Source organism: Tachysurus fulvidraco, chromosome 10 (assembly GCF_022655615.1).
Source record: "Tachysurus fulvidraco isolate hzauxx_2018 chromosome 10, HZAU_PFXX_2.0, whole genome shotgun sequence".
NCBI classification, from domain to species: Eukaryota; Metazoa; Chordata; class Actinopteri; order Siluriformes; family Bagridae; genus Tachysurus; species Tachysurus fulvidraco.
This window is the reverse complement of record NC_062527.1, coordinates 21,767,141-21,784,640: the sequence shown is the minus strand read 5'-3', so window position 1 is coordinate 21,784,640 and position 17,500 is coordinate 21,767,141. Positions and strand designations below refer to the sequence as shown.

General features: G+C 44.2%; 1 protein-coding gene across 2 annotated transcripts in view; it reads left to right on the top strand.

Moving 5' to 3' along the window:
- khdrbs3 (KH domain containing, RNA binding, signal transduction associated 3) overlaps nt 1-17,500 on the top strand; it is a 146,774-nt gene that overhangs the window by 76,540 nt on the left and 52,734 nt on the right. For both annotated transcript variants that reach the window (XM_027174647.2, XM_027174646.2), the window contains exon 2: nt 10,061-10,179. In XM_027174647.2, coding sequence (XP_027030448.1) covers nt 10,061-10,179 — 119 coding nt within the window. The remainder of the gene's footprint in view (nt 1-10,060; nt 10,180-17,500) is intronic.

Here is a 17,500-nt window from a genome sequence, read left to right as displayed (position 1 = left end):
GTGTATGTGTGTGTGTGTGTGTTTGTATGTGTGTGTGTGTGTTTGTATATGTGTATGTGTGTGTATGTATGTGTGTGTGTGTGTGTGTGTTGTGTGTGTGTGTGTGTGTGTGTGAGTAAGAGATCCTGAGATCCTTTTGTTATATTCAGAATTTCAGTGATTTGTAGTAGATATTTGTAAGATATTTATAAGATATTTATAAGATATTTATAAGATATTTGTAAGATATTTATAAGATATTTATAAGATGTTTATTAGACGCTGTTTCCCCAACACGGTGCTGAAGCTCTCAGATCTCAGCTCCTTTTCCAGCTCAGATTAGTTTACACTTCATTTGTGGCTGTGATATAAGTGTGTGGAATAAAGGGACATGTAAATGTAGGCACACAGCGGTGAGTCAGCAGAAGCCCAGCGAGAGAGCAGACAAAAGTTGGACCATTAGAGCAGCTCTCTATGCTGGAAGCACTCTGAGTGTCAGGTGAAAGATCTCTGCCAGGGTTTGTTCAGCCACAAACTCACTCGCTCGCAGAAGAGCTCGCTGATCATGCTCTTTCACAGCTGCCAACACAGCAGTTTGGTGTGAGGCAGAGGAGGAGGAGGAGGAGGAAGAGGAGAAGTGCTACAGTGGCTCTGGGAAATCAGATGGCGAAATGTATCCTGAGAGAACAACACTGGGTTTTTTCTGCTTCGGTAGCCTTCAAAAAACTCAGAGATGAGTTCATTAAATGAACTGTGTGAGGAAAAGAAAGGAGGGGAGAGGAAAGGAGAGGAGCGAGGGGAAAGAGGAGGGGAGAGCAGAGGACAGAAGGAGATGAGAGAAGGGAAAGGAAGAGAGAAGGAGAGAGAGGAAAGTATGAGAGGAGAGGAGAGAGGGGAAAGGATGAGAGAAGGAGAGAGAGGAAAGGATGAGAGGAGAGGAGAGAAGGAGAGGAGAGAGGGGAAAGGAGGAGAGTAGATGAGAGGAGGAGAGTAAAGGAAAAGAGATGAGAGGAGAGGAAAAGAGAGGAGGAGAGAGGAAAGGAGAGGAGATGAGAGGAGGAGAGAGGAGGAGAGAGGAAAGGACAGGAGAGGAGGAGGAGAGAGGGGAGTGGAAGAGGAGGAGGAGGGAGGAGAGGAGAGAAGAGGGAAAGAGAGGAGAGGGGAGGAGAAAGGAAAGGAGAGGAGTGGAGAGGAGAGGAGAGGACATGGGAGGGGAGGAGATAAGAGGGGAGGAGAGGAGAGTTCATGGGAGGAGAGGGGAGGAAAGGAGATAAGAGGAGAGGAGGGGAGGACATGGGAGGGGAGGAGAGGAGAGGGGAGGAGGGAGGAAAGGAGAGGACAGAAGAGGGAAAGAGAGGAGCGGGGAGGAGAGGAGAGGAGAGGGGAGGAGAGGAGAGGAGAGGGGAGGAGAGGGGAGGAGAGGACAGAAGAGGGAAAGAGAGGAGTGGAGAGGAGAGGAGAGGGGAGGAGAGGAGAGGGGAGAAGAGGAGAGGACAGACAGTAAAGACACTTTACTATATTACACCCTAGTTTCTTTAGGCTGAGACACAGCTTGAGACACAGCTTGAGACACAGTTTGAGACACAGCTTGAGACACAGCTTGAGACACAGCTTGAGACACAGCTTGATGTTTCTATAAGCTCACTGTCCCACTGTATATGTGATAAACATCAGACAGCTGTGAGCTTCCGCTGTGACACTGACCATCACCTGCATGCTACGTGTTTGGCTACATGCTAGCTGAAGGTTTTTAGACTTGTGTGAGAGCTTTTATACAGATCCTCCACTCAGACATCAACAGACATCAGTCCATGACTGTTGCCATGGTTACGTCTCAGATCGTGTAAGCTTTTACTGTTCTTGTTTTTATTTAATATGTTTCTACACAATGTAGTCTGTGTGTGCTATTGAGTGACATAAAACCGTAACCACTACCAGTATCACCACCATCACAACCTACACCACCACCATCACAACCTACACCACTACCAGCATCATCACCACCATTACAATCACCATCACAACTTTCATCACTTCCACCACCACTATCATCACCACCACCACTACTTGTATCACCACCACCATCACAACCTTCATCGCTACCTCCACCACAATCATCACCACCACCATCACCACTACCAGCATCATCACCACCATCACAACCACCACCACTATCATCATCACCACCATAACATCTATCACCACTATCACAACCATCACCACCACCATCTCAACCTTCACCACCATCACAACCACCACCACTATCATCATCACCACCATAACAACTATCACCACTATCACAAGCATCAGCACCGCCATCACAACCATCACCAGTACCAACATCATCACCACCTTCATCACTACCACCACCACTATCATCACCACCAGCATACAACCATCACCTCCATCACAATCATCACCACTACTAGTATCACAACCACTACCACCATCACCACCACCGCTACCACCATCATCATTCACACTCTACATTACTAAACTCAGCTAACCTTCTTCTTATTTGCATATTTGCGTATCAACAACCACGATTGGACAAATCCAGCGTGTGAACATTTTTATACAGCGGCTTGTCTCACATTTTCACATCACTTTTACTGGGACATATTTCCCTCACACACTTTAGTGATGTTCAGGGTTTTGCCGTAAATAACGCCAGCGACTGTTCACGACCGAGAGAAAACTAGATGTTTCTGAGACACCAAGAAATTGATTTTGGTTAAAAACCAAGATTTGCATTTTTCTTTCTTTCCTTCTGGAAAATGAAACGCCTCGGGGTCCGAAATGATGGGAATTATTTTATACGGTAAATAAACAATTTTATTCCTTTCTCTCCACACGTCTAAAGAAAGACGAGCAACGTTAGGTGAAGCATATGATGATTCTTCCAACACAGTAAAAAAGAAAGAAAGAAAGAAAGAAAGAAAGAAAGAAAGAAAGAAAGAAAGAAAGAAAGAAAGTCAGAAGAGACGAATGAGTGCACCGTTCGTCCTTCAGCCTGAGCGGCTGTATTTGTCAGGCAGGCTGTCGAGCGTGTCCGGTGTGTGTGTGTGTGTGTGTGTGTGTGTGTGTGTGTGTGTGTGTGTGTGTGAGTGTGGACATGTGACACGCCTTTTGTTTACTCTGATTTCAGCGCTTTAACCCTGAGAGGCTGTCAAGGGGCTTCGACACGGTGGGCAACACTGTTCATTTTTCCTTCTCTTTTATTCCCTGTAAGCTGATGAAGGAAACCAGCTACAGAAATAAATGTCACTGCTGCCATGATTTCACTTTAATTATTATTAAAGTTTTTGTTAAATAAATAAATAAATAAATAAATAAATAAATGTCTTTAGCGTTTTAAAAAAGAAAATCGCCATTTTTTTTTCCTTTTCCTTTTCTTTTTTCGAGAAGTTCTTAAAAAGTACTCAGATTAAAGAGCAGCGCTTAACTTTATATCACTCAACCGAATGAGGAAATAATTGATGAAGTGTGAGTGCGGAATATTAGTAGGATATATTTTATTCGGCTTGGCTGGAAAATGAGGCATTGTTCTGTTAATGACAGATCTTTTATTATCCATGGAATGAAGAAAAATAATGCTTTCAAACGGTCGTAATGTCATTTTCCTGAGCTGGAAGCGAGAGATGAAATGGACCTGGCATCACAGAGAGAGAGACTGAATACACTGGAGATTCCTGCCTGCAGTCTGGAAACCAGCTCCAGCTAATGTCTTAAACCTTCAGAATAAAAACAACAACATTGGCTTTGGAATATTCTGGAACAGGGAATAGAAAGTGGTGGTCAGCTGTCAGGGACTGTATGGGAGGGGGATACCACACCTGGCTCCAACCTGATGTGTTTTCTTACTTCATTTGCTTTAGTTAGAAATGTACAGTATGACCTCAGCAGTTATGTTAAGACCAGCACCAAAATTGTCAGGATGAGATCACCTGAATAAGACCTCTTGACCAAAAGTATCCCAGAAAGATCTCCTGAATGTAAGCTCCTCACTGAGACCTCCTGAACGTCACCAACCGAAAAGAACCCCAGAATCAGACTACCTGCGTGAGACCTCCTGATCTTAAACATCTGAATGAAACCTCCTGAATGAAACCTCCTGAACGAGATATCCTGAATGAGTCCTTCTGGCCCGAGAGCCAGTCCTCTGAACCCCTTGGTGTCCCCCAAAACCCCAATGTTCTATATATAATCTATACAAGAAACATTTTTTTAAGATGTAACAGTTACTTACATTTTTCTGAATCTGGAGGACTTGACAGTATCAGCATTGGTGTCTTTGTCTTAATATTACATTTACGGCATTTAGCAGACCCCCTTATCCAGAGTGACTTACAACTGAGCAACTGAGGGTTAAGGGCCTTGCTCAGAGGCCCAGCAGTGGCAGCTTGGTGGACCTGGGGGTTCGAATCCATGACCAATCAGTAGCCCAACACCTTAACCACTAAGCTACCACACCCACTACCCCTAATATTGCTTATCCTACCGTCACCTTTAGACCAGATGAAGCTATTCTGTTTGTAAACAAGGAACCTTTAAAGGTCCTGTGTAAAACCCTGCAATTAAAGTCTCTGCTTTTAGAAAGGTTGTAGAAAGCAGGCTGGCTAGAAAGCCGTTCTCCACACCAAGTACCCTGGAGCTCCTGGGACATGTCGACATGGACTTTGGATCTGAGGGAGACCTTTTAAAACTGAAAATGTCCATGTTCTTGTTGGCCCCCTTTCAGGAGTGCGTCTTGTTTCGGTGAACCTGTTCTTGGCAGGTTTCGTGAAGCGCTCCAGTCGGGTTCCTCTTTCCTCCGGCTCTCTCGGGAGTGGGAAGTGAAATTAGAGGAGTTAATGGACCATCTCACCCCAACCCCCTTTTCATCACCTCCACCTCCTCATCCTCCTTCTTCACTCTGTCAAACTACATTCCTTTACATCTGACCAGCTTTATGAATTATGAATAAAAGCTCCAGTCCAAATCGTAGAGCCCTCTTCTTCCCCCGAGCGATGATATCGGACGCCGGCACATGCACGCAGGACAGAATTCCCTGCGGAATTCCGATGCGTCTCTGCGTGGGTTTCCGAGCTGTAAATACGGCTTTAATGTGTTGTGACTACAGGACAGTAATGTGGCTCTGCTATAGTCCCATCAAATGTGAGCTCTGGTGGCTGAGATACACCCCCAACACAGATGTTTACGAGTTCGCTAATAGTTAGCATCAGGATCGCTGCAGGATGGAGACTCAGTGCGCTAGCTGAGAAGACTGTAAACACACTGGAGGCTTACGCTTCACTTCAGCAGATGTGTTCATAGACATTCATCACTGTTTAATGTGGGTTTATTAGATTTCGCTTCCCTCCGGATTTATTTCCATTAACACTCCGTCTTTCGAGAACGTGTGTTGATTTTACTACCAGCTGCAAAAGACAGAACCATGTTGCTTTGATCTATTGAACGATTTCTGAAGGTCCCTTTGTTCTAGGTGGGCAGATTACATTTATGGCATTTAGCAGACAGACACCCTTATCCAGAGTGACTTACAACTGCACAACCAGCAGTGGCAGCTTGGTGGACCTGGTGTTCGAACCCATGACCTTCCGATCAGCAGCCCAACACCTTAACCACCGAGTTACCACATCCCACATACCTGCAGGCTCACATGAACTACTAATGAAGACAATTTCTCAAACATGAAGCGATATGCGGTAGCCTAGTGGCTAAGGTGTTAGACGACTGATCGGAAAGGTTGTGAGTTTAAATCCCTGGTGTACCAATCTACCACTGCTTGGCCTTTAACCCTCAGTTGTATAAAATGTACTGTACGTTACTCTGGATCGTTTCGCCTGAGTCATTGTAAACTCTGATTAAACAGAATCCCGGGTTCTGTATGTTGACGTTTCACACTACTCATCCTTTACCTGGGAATAATAATGAATTCGAGCATTGCTGAGTTTCATAACCACAAATGCGTAATCACACGTTGGAAACGTTCGTCTACAGGGGGCTAAAAGCAGGGTTTAGAGTGACGAGAACCCGGGCTGAGAGCTGCATGTCCTAATGGCAACAGTCATGACAACAAGCTCTTATATTAAAGAATAAAAGCATCCGTTTGGGTTCTATCACCGTGTGTGCAGTTCTCGGGGTTTTTTAGTGTAGATCAGAATCATTACGGACGTCTTCCTGCACGATTACCTAACAGACACACGTCTGGAAATATAATCCCGTCCCAGCAGTGCATTAGACCGACTGGATTCTTCTACGGGAAAATTAGAGAGCAGGACACTTTCTGGAAATGCAGCTTTTATAGCCAAGCTTCATTTTCTAGAATCAATCCGAAAGAGCATGCAGAACGATTAGAGTTCAGGAGTCAGTCCGGGCGAGATCCGTCCAGCTAGCGTACGTCAGTCTGATCGAACACCGTGGAAAGGACATGGACGTGAAGAATAAAGTGATATGAAACAGGCTGTGACTTTTCTACCGTCTCTGTTCTACATTCTGGAAAGCTCGGGTGGAACAGCGAGGCGTGGGGATGATGGAGAGAGCTGTTTTCGTGTACAGTAGGTCAGGAGCGGAGACGGGTGTTTGATTTCATCCCCGCTGGCGCAGGAATCGTTACACGAGCCGTCCTTCACTGCTGGAACCTGAAATGAGACGAGCAGCGAAGCGTGGAGCTGGGACACTCGCTTTAACTAGCACACAAAGACACGGAGACAGACAGAGAGAGGAACAACTGAACTTTTATCTTGCAGGAACAGCACATGGCTTTGTGTAAATGCTAATTGTGTGTTTTTTAGCGAGGGAGATTATGAGGTAGTGGCTGAAGTTCAAGTACTGAAGGCTTGAGACATTTGAAAGATGCAGAACAAAGGACATGACATTGACCTTCAGAATGTCTCTCTCTCTCTCTCTCTCTCTCTCTCTCACTCTCTCTCTCAGTGATGTCCGAGTGCTGATTTGACTTGACTCAAGTCAGACTTAAGTCGCAAATGTGAGACTTGAGACTTGCTTGACAAATAATAAAAAATACTCGACTTGATTTTGACTTGACATTCCTGACTTGAGACTTGACTCAGACTTGAGTTAAATGATTCAGAGATGGGAGACTCGACTTGACTCGAGTCAGACTTAAGTCGCAAATTTGAGACTTGAGACTTGCTTGACAAATAATAAAAAATACTCGACTTGATTTTGACTTGACATTCCTGACTTGAGACTTGACTCGGACTTGAGTTAAATGATTCAGAGACGGAGACTCGACTTGACTCGAGTCAGACTTAAGTCGCAAATTTGAGACTTGAGACTTGCTTGACAAATATTAAAAAAAGACTCGACTTGACTTTGACTTGACATTCATGACTTGAGACTTGACCCGGACTTGAGTTAAATAATTCAGAAATGGGGGACTCGACTTGACTCGAGTCAGATTTAAGTCACAAATTTGAGACTTGCTTGACAAGTATTAAAAAAGACTCGACTTGACATTCATGACTTGAGACTTGACTCAGACTTGAGTTAAATGACTCAGAGACGGGGGACTCGACTTGACTCGAGTCAGACTTAAGTCGCAAATTTGAGACTTGCTTGACAAGTATTAAAAAAGACTCGACTTGACATTCATGACTTGAGACTTGACTCAGACTTGAGTTAAATGACTCAGAGACGGGGGACTCGACTTGACTCGAGTCAGACTTAAGTCGCAAATTTGAGACTTGCTTGACAAATATTAAAAAAAGACTTGACTCGACTTTGACTTGACATCCATGACTTGAGACTTACTTGTGACTTGCACACGTGTGACTTACTCCCATCTCTGCGAAGCACCAAGTAGTCCATCACGTTTTATTTCCTCCCAAACTCCATTTTCCTGAGACTTGCTATAAGAACTTCACCGAAAGCTAGCAAGATTTAACGAAGGCTAAAATGCTAACTCTAGCAGATAAGCTAACTAAAAGGATGCCATATAACTAAATAAACACGCAAAGCCAATAAATAAACAAATCCAGCCAATAGTAAGTTCATTTGAGCAAACTTAGTAAACATAAAGCTAATTAGCATCTGACGCTCGATTGACTTTGTGCATTTTAGTTTGATGTAAGCTTTTCCTGGAAGACCGAAGCGTTTGATAAATCATGCACAGAATCATTTAGACATTATTAAAATGTTTTAAGCTCCCATGTGTTTCAGTTCACAGGCTAAGATTAATAAGCGTTTTCATATTTAAATTGTTTATCAGCGCCTCATTAAGTCTTCATGAGGTGTTATTTTTCCACAGAAGTGTTAGACGTGTAAGACCTGGTCCTTCTGCTATCGTCTCGCTGATCTGCTAGAACTTCACTTCCTGCCAGCTCAGCACTCTTCACTTCTCACTTGGACCTTATTATTAGATCTTCACTGGAGATCGATATATAATATGGCACCATTTCAATTGAAGCAGCGTGTTCTTGATTAGCTGAGTGAAATGCACCGGCCAGGACTCGGCCTTTGTGTTTGCGTCAGGAGAAACATCAGCGGTCGATCGTGGGGACGTAAAGTTCTGCTCTCAGGCTCGTGTTTTTCAGGTCAAAGTGCTGTAGATGATCAGGACTCGATTTTACTTTGCTGTCGCTGTCGTCTATCGGCAGCTTCCTGGATATCCAGTACATGCATACACTTCATATTGAACAGATAACGTTCCTACTGTTCCCATGAGAACAGCGTTAGTGGGAGGAGTTACTCCCATAGTGCATCGTGATATAGATGTGAAGCTTAAGCACGAGGCCACACCTACTTTGCGTTTAAATCCAGATGTTCTGAGCATTCGATAGACGCAGATATACTGTAGAAAGAGGCAAAGTCTTTCTCAGTGCTACTAAAAAATGTCCTGGTACCTAAATTCAGTTCTATTTGTACCATGCTTTTAAAAATAGACATCCCTAATGAGTTGGGGGTCAGAGCTCAGGGTCAGCCATGATACAGCAGAGAGGGTTAAGGGCCAAAAAAAGGCAGCTTGGTAGTGCTAGGGCTTGGCCCCTGATCCTCCAATCAACAATATACACAACACTGTATACACAACAAAACACGACACATCACAAGGCTGTCGTTGTAAACAAGTTCCCTTTGGCGTGACAGGAATGGGGGAAGTCGTGACCTAATGGTTAGAGAGTCTGACTCCTAATCCTAAGGTTGTGGGTTCGAGTCTCGGGCTGGCAATACCATGACTTAGGTGCCCTTGAGCAAGGCACCGAACCCCTCCAACTGCTCCCCGGGTGCCAAAGCATAAATGGCTGCCCACTGCTCCAGGTACCCTAACCCTAACCCTAACCCTAACACAGGTGTGTGTGTGTGTGTGTGCACTTTGCATGAGTTAAATACAGAGAAGGAATTCTGATGTCACGTCACTTCTTTGAAAAGAAGAGAGACTGGAGCATAGCATCTGTGAACAGGAACTTGTTTTGTTCCTCTACATTCATGTAAGAATAACTGGATAAAAACTATGATCCAGATCTTCACTGTAATGGTTTACAAACTGCTGTGGGATAAGACGGATAAACCGGCTCAGGATGCGCGCTGCATCACACCACCTCGTGTGGACGATTGTTACTAATGATCCCATGAGCGTTTCATCGTGTCGCGGTCAAACGTAAAGAGACGGACGGGTGGATCAGAGAGACAGGATGTTCTTCAGCAGTGTAGTAATGCAGCAGTGGGGTTTAAGAGAAGGAGGCAGCTTCGAGACGATCCTCGGCTCACGTTTCCTCGACCTCTCGCTGACACACTCGTTCTGTCTCCACTTCCAGAAATAACCCTGGGAGATACCTATCAGATGCAATTAGAAGCGCATCCAATTAAATTACAGCGTGACCGAGAGAGCTTATTTCACAGCTGAGCGAGCAGCTAAAACAGAGTCAGCGTGACTGACACCTGGGAAACGCACAGAGTCGTGCTTTCGGCTCATCTAACGGCCAAACGCGCGCTGATCTACATCTATTGTCTGCTAATTGTGTTCGCAGACTCACTGTCTGATCTCCTGCTCCTGACTGAGGGACTGACTCATTCTCCTGTCTCTGTCTCTCTCTATTTCTGTCCTTCTACATTTCAGAGATTGAAAAGGTTCAGAAAGGCGAGGAGAAAGAGGACGAGAAGTTCATCGACGTCGTCATAAACAAGAACATGAAACTGGGTCAGAAAGTGCTGATTCCCGTCAAACAGTTTCCCAAAGTGAGTGCTACTTATCTATTTGTGCCTAAAGATAAATAAATAAATAAATAAATAAATAAATAAATAAATAATTCATGGCACTGAGCCACACTGTTAAATGCTGGTGGTAATTATCATGCTAATCACGATCATGCTAATAATTTTAGGTTTGCCAAAGACTTGATTTGATTGGCTCCTGCTTTTATAATTTTTTTTTAACATGCTGCTTTAAACATCCATCAACAAATCGACTCTTTGAGTCAGCAATACGAGTGATCCTCGATTCGGATCTTTAATTCTTCTAGGAGTCAGCTCTTTGAGTCTCTAGTTGGATTTTCAAATTGATTAATTGAGTTGACTCTTTGAGATGACTCTTTGATTTGATTCTTTTGAGTTTTCATTTACAACCTTAAAAAAAAAAACTTGCCCTCGTCCTTCTGGAGAGTTCTGGACGTGTCCTTGTGCAGGCGCTCGGCTTGTTTGTCTCGGAGCTGAAGAGAGATGAGAGGAAAGGAGGAGAGAGGAGAGGAGAGGAAAGGAGTAGAAGAGTGTAGACGATGAGAGAGTAGAGGAAAGGAAGAGAGCAGAAGAGAGGAGGAGAGGAGAGCAGAGGAGAGGAGAGGAAAGGAGGAGAGGAGAGGAAAGGATGAGAGGAGAGGAGGAGAGGTAACGAGGAGAGAGGAGAAGAAAATAGGAGAAGAGAGGAGAGAGGAGGGGAAAGGAAGAGAGCAGAAGAGAGGAGGAGAGGAGAGGAGAGGAGAGGAGAGGAAAGGAGGAGAGGAGAGGAAACGAGTAGAGAGGAGAAGAAAAGAGGAGAAGAGAGGAGAGGAGGAGAGAGGAAAGGAGGAGAGAGGAGAGGAGATGAAAGGAGGAGAGAGGAGAGGAAAGGAGGAGAGAGAAGATTTGATTTGATTTTTTTAGTTGACTCTCTGAGGTGTATCTCTGAGATGATTCTTTGAATTGACTCTCTGAGGTGTATCTCTGAGATGATTCTTTGAGTTGACTCTCTGAGGTGTATCTCTGAGATGACTCTTTGAGTTGACTCTTTGAGGTGTATCTCTGAGATGACTCTTTGGATTGACTCTCTGAGGTGTATCTCTGAGATGATTCTTTGAGTTGACTCTCTGAGGTGTATCTCTGAGATGACTCTTTGAGTTGACTCTCTGAGGTGTATCTCTGAGATGACTCTTTGAGTTGACTCTCTGAGGTGTATCTCTGAGATGACTCTTTGAGTTGACTCTCTGAGGTGTATCTCTGAGATGACTCTTTGAGTTGACTCTCTGAGGTGTATCTCTGAGATGACTCTTTGAGTTGACTCCTTGACTCTTGATTTGTCTCTTTGAGTTGTCTGTAATATGATTTTTGAGTCGGCTTTAATTGAAACAGTTTAGTTGGACTTAATAGTAAAAATGGCTTTAAATGAAATCATCTGAGCCTCATAATGTGTCATAATCCTTATGGAGTAATTTATTGAAAATGTTTCCATGGAAACAACTTTACAACACATGAGCTGATACTCTGAAACAGACAGAAGTCCCATCACTATCTCTACAGTAATAAGAATTTTTTTCTTGAGGTCTGTGTGTGTGTGTGTGTGTGTGTGTGTGTGTGTGTGTGTGTGTATTTCTGTGAACATTCTGATGATTTAAAACATTATTTCACATTTCATTATTTCCGAATATTGTATAAACGTTATTTTTGGAACATTACAGTGCAGGATTTTTGCTAAGAATTCTGTGACAATATTTTCTCGTGTGTGTGTGTGTGTGTGTGTGTGTGTGTGTGTGTGTGTGTGTGTGTGTGTGTGTGTGTGTGTGTGTGTTCCCATCAGCCCCAGCGTCTCATCTCATTTGGCATCTCTGTGTTCTCCACACTGGTGCATAATGAGATTCTTTGTTTGTTTGGGTCTCTAATCTGCACATGTTGTCATAGAGGGAACAGGAAATAAAGCCAGAGCTCATAAACGAGTTTAAATAAAAACACACGATAAAATAACGAAACAAGCTAAAAGACAGAGCAGGTGTGACTGTTTACCACACGTAATCCTGTTTAACACACACACACAGAGAGAGAGAGAGAGAGAGAGAGAGAGAGAGAGAGAGAGAGAGAGAGAGAGAGAGAGAGAGAGAGTACTAAATTGGAGATTGAATGAATTGAGACCGTTTATATAATCACTCATCGCTTTTATTTCATTTACAATTTGTTTATTTTAAATAATAAAGCAAAAACTTGCCCTCATCCTCCTGTCCTTGTGCAGGCGCTCGGCTTGTTCATCTCAGAGCTGAAGAGAGATGAGAGGAAAGGAGGAGAGAGGAGAGGAAAGGATGAGAGAGTAGAGGAAAGGAAGAGAGGAGAGGAGAGGAGCGGAGAGGAGAGGAAAGGAAGAGAGGAGAGGAGAGGATGAGAGAGTAGAGGAAAGGAAGAAAGGAGGAGAGGAGGGGAGAGGAGAGGGAAGGAGGAGAGGAAAAGAAGAGAGGAGATGAGAGGAAAGGGGGAGAGGAGAGGGAAGGAGGAGAGGAAAGGAGATAAGAGAGGAGGAGTGGAGAGGAGAGGATGAGAGAGTAGAGGAAATGAGAGGAGAGGAGGAGAGCACAAAAGAGGAGGAGCAGAGAGGACAAGAGGAGAGGAGAGGAGGATATAGGAGGAGAGGATAACAGAGGAGAGGAGAGGATAAGAGAGGAGAGGAAAGGAGGAGAGGAGAGGAAGAGAGGATGAGAGAGGAGAGGAAAGGGTAAGAGCAGAGGGGAGGAGGAGATGAGAGGAGAGGATGAGAGAGTAGAGGAAATGAGAGGAGAGGAGGAGAGCACAAAAGAGGAGGAGCAGAGAGGACAAGAGGAGAGGAGAGGAGGATATAGGAGGAGAGGATAACAGAGGAGAGGAAAGGATAAGAGAGGAGAGGAAAGGAGGAGAGGAGAGGAAGAGAGGATGAGAGAGGAGAGGAAAGGGTAAGAGCAGAGGAGAGGAGGAGATGAGAGGAGAGGAAAGGAGGAGAGCACAAGAGAGGAGGAGGAGAGAGAAGGAGAGGAAGAGAGCAAAACAGAGGAGCGGAGGAGAGGAGAGGAGAGAAAAAGAGCAGAAGAGAGGAGGAAGAGAGGAGAGGAGGATAGAGGAGGAGAGGAGAGGAAAAGAAAGTCCTTCCTTGCTGCAGCTGCGCTCTGTTTTTATTGGTTTAGAGAAGTGGATTTGTCTGAGCAGGATTGGAACTGAACGACACACTCAGGCTGCCATCGTTAATGAAGTGTGTATGTCACATTTATTAACACAGCACGTAAGAGCAAGATGAGAAAACGTTCATCTCCTGGTTCCTCTGACGGGATCTGATCTGATCACATGGTCATCGTCCTGCTTTACACCACAGTGAAGAAGGCAGAGAAAGTGATGAGTTGTAATAAAACACAGAAGACAATCAGAGCGTTCCTCTATCAGTCTCTCTCTCCGCTGTGAAGAACAGAACAGAACAACAAATGATGAATGGAGATTTTTATCAAATCGGGAAAATGTAATAAAATCACACGTGACTCGTTTTTGTCTTCAGTTTCTCGTGGCTGTTATTCAGCAGAGACAAACGACGTCCATTACGGCTTTAACACGCTGCAAACTAACCGAAGTTGCAGTTCAGTTTTAACTCAAAGATGGGATACCGCTTATCCGAACTTCTCGGGTCACGGGGAGCCTGTGCCTATCTCAGGCGTCATCGGGCATCGAGGCAGGATACACCCTGGACGGAGTGCCAACCCATCACAGGGCACACACACACTCTCATTCACTCACACACTCACACACTACGGACAATTTTCCAGAGATGCCAATCAACCTACCATGCATGTCTTTGGACCGGGGGAGGAAACCGGAGTACCTGGAGGAAACCCCCAAGGCACGGGGAGAACATGCAAACTCCACACACACAAGGCGGAGGCGGGAATCGAACCCCCAACCCTGGAGGTGTGAGGCGAAAGTGCTAACCACTAAGCCACCGTGTCCCCCAAGGGATTTTCCCTCAAGAGAAACATTATAAGGTTCGGAAAAAAAAGTCAAATTAAACACTTTTTATTTCTTTTGCACAAATCAAACTTGAGATAGAAATGTAACAGAACTACAGGAGACAAAGCTAAGGTTGAGGAAACAGTACAGAGAGGAGGACAAAGAGGAGGACAAAGAGGTCAGTTAAAGACACCATGAACCATGAGAGAAATAAATGAGAGCACGAAGCTTCGGCCAAATATGGAATTTATCAAACAAGGATCAGCTGCAGCCAATCAGCAGAAACGATGAAAAAGAGATTTGAGGAAAAAAGTACTGAGAGTGCGAGGAGCGTGAAGGACGAGTGGGGAACGAACCAGGATGGACGTCACACTGTTCCTCAAACACAAAGTGACAATGATAAAAAACATAAAACGTTCTCAACATCATTATCTCAGACCATTTCAGGCTACCGTATATCGATAAACCTCAGCCAGCGTGATTTATCTCAGACTATCTCAGATTAGCTCAAGGAGAGTGATTTATCTTAGACCATGTTAGACTATTTAAAAATCAGGCTGTCATATCCTAGACTTCTGTATATCTCAGATTATTTCAGACCATCATTATCAGAGTATCTCATACAGAGTGATCTATCTCGGCCCATTTTCAACTATCTCATATTTTATTTCATCTCAGATATCAAGAGTGATTGGTTTTGAAATAATATGAGATTATCTCAGACTGTCTCATATTATCTCAGATCATCACAGACCATCTCAGACAACATTGTATTGTCTCAAGCCATCTCGGCCCGTTTTGTTTGATGACTCAAATTTGTTTGTTAACTATCTTGTTGTATCTCAGACCATCTGACTATCAGAGTATCTCAGACAGAGTGATCTATCTCGGCCCATTTTCAACTATCTCATATTTTATTTCATCTCAGATATCAAGAGTGATTGGTTTTGAAATAATATGAGATTATCTCAGACTGTCTCATATTATCTCAGATCATCACAGACCATCTCAGACAACATTGTATTGTCTCAAGCCATCTCGGCCCGTTTTGTTTGATGACTCAAATTTGTTTGTTAACTATCTTGTTGTATCTCAGACCATCTGACTATCAGAGTATCTCAGACAGAGTGATCTATCTCGGCCCATTTTCAACTATCTCATATTTTATTTCATCTCAGATATCAAGAGTGATTGGTTTTGAAATAATATGAGATTATTTCAGACTGTCTCATATTATCTCAGATCATCACAGACCATCTCAGACAACATTGTATTGTCTCAAGCCATCTCGGCCCGTTTTGTTTGATGACTCAAATTTGTTTGTTAACTATCTTGTTGTATCTCAGACCATCTGACTATCAGATCATCACAAACCATATCAGACCATCTCAGATCATCACAGACCATCTCAGACAATATTGCATTATCTCAAGCCATCTCGGCCCGTTTTATTTGATGACTCAAATTTGTTTCTTAACTATCTTGTTGTATCTCAGACCATCAGACTATCAGAGTATCTCAGACGGAACGATTTTTCTCAGAGCATCTCAGATCATCACAAACCACATCAGACCATCTCAGATCATCACAGACTATCTCAGGTTATTTCAGAAGAATTCTCTAACCATCCAGGACGGACTCAGATTGAGACTTCCACTTTGCTAGCCTCTCTGCTCGAAGCTCATCTCATGCTCTGAGCTCATTCAGGCTCGGCATGGCGTCGTGTTGAGTGACGATAATCCTGTCAGAAAGCTAATCCGCTCTGGGCATTCACATCTCCACCTGTCCGCATCAGCGTTAAATAAATGATCGTGTGACAGCTTCCGTAAACGAAGACGTCTTAGAGAACGAGACTCGTAATGACCGGACACTCGTGGTCAGCCAGAGCGATTTATCTTCAGCCGAGCAGGAAGACTAATCCGGCCAGATCCCTCTCCACATGATGCTGAAACAAATCCCCCCTCCGCCCGCTAATACTCTCCACCAGCCAGCCGTGGAAGACAAATTCAATTTGTGCCGTGTGACAGCAGGGGGGAGTGACGGAGTGATCCTGTTGCTCCCTGGCGCCTCTTTTATATGAGCCACGATTCGGGGTCAGGAGGATCAAAAGCAGCCACTTTGGTTCCACATCTGACGGCTTAATTCATCTTCAGAGAGCACGGCATCGTCGCCCGAGCTGAGCGGAACAACACAAAAGCCTCCTGCTTCGCTTTGCTAACCGAGAGCCATTCGATTTACAAAACGTTCATTCATTTTAAATGAATCGAATGTCTTCAATTGAAAAAAATAAATAAATAAATGTCCTCTAGGGTTCTTTAGCCTTCTCCTGAGCAGGAACCTTTAATGGTTCCACCTCGACCAAGACGTCCTCGGTGTCTAACGTTCGCTTATTGGGACTCTGTATTGCATTGGTTTATTTTGATATTTTATTTATTCAATTAAGAAATTCATTAGATTATTGTTTGTAATTTTCAGTAAATATTATTTTCCCTGTCACTCGAGGCGGACCGAAGCTCCTGGCTGCCGCTCTAACAGCTGAGAAGGAGCTTTATTAGCTAGTTTGTTGTTTTTTTTCCTGTGTGATTGAGCTCCAGAAAAAAGCTCATTAAGCAGCGTGTTTTTTCTTCAGTCGCTAGACGACGATTCCGTTTCATCTTGTTTGCGGTTTGTCGTCTCGCCGGGATTCAGACGTGTGCCTTTGAAGAGTCGCTCTGCCAAGCCCGGAGGATTCAGGAGAGGTTTCGGGAAACGAGTGGCCAAAAGAGTCAGGAATAAATATTTATGATGAGAGAAATCCAGCAGAGATCCTGAGTAACGGAGTGACAGGATGAGTGCCATCGAAGTTTACACCAACACTCAGGTGTCACATCTCAGGTGGATCATCTCAGGTGGATCATCTCAGGTGTCACATCTCAGGTGTCACATCTCTGGTGTCACATCTCAGGTGTAACATCTCAGGTGTCACATCTCAGGTGTCACATCTCTGGTGTCACATCTCTGGTGTCACATCTCAGGTGTAACATCTCTGGTGTATCATCTCTGGTGTCACATCTCTGGTGTCACATCTCAGGTGTCACATCTCTGGTGTCACATCTCAGGTGTATCATCTCAGGTGTATCATCTCAGGTGTCACATCTCAGGTGTAACATCTCAGGTGTATCATCTCAGGTGTCACATCTCTGGTGTCACATCTCAGGTGTATCATCTCAGGTGTATCATCTCAGGTGTCACATCTCAGGTGTATCATCTCAGGTGTATCATCTCAGGTGTCACATCTCAGGTGTAATATCTCAGGTGTCACATCTCAGGTGTAACATCTCTGGTGGATCATCTCAGGTGTCACATCTCTGGTGTCACATCT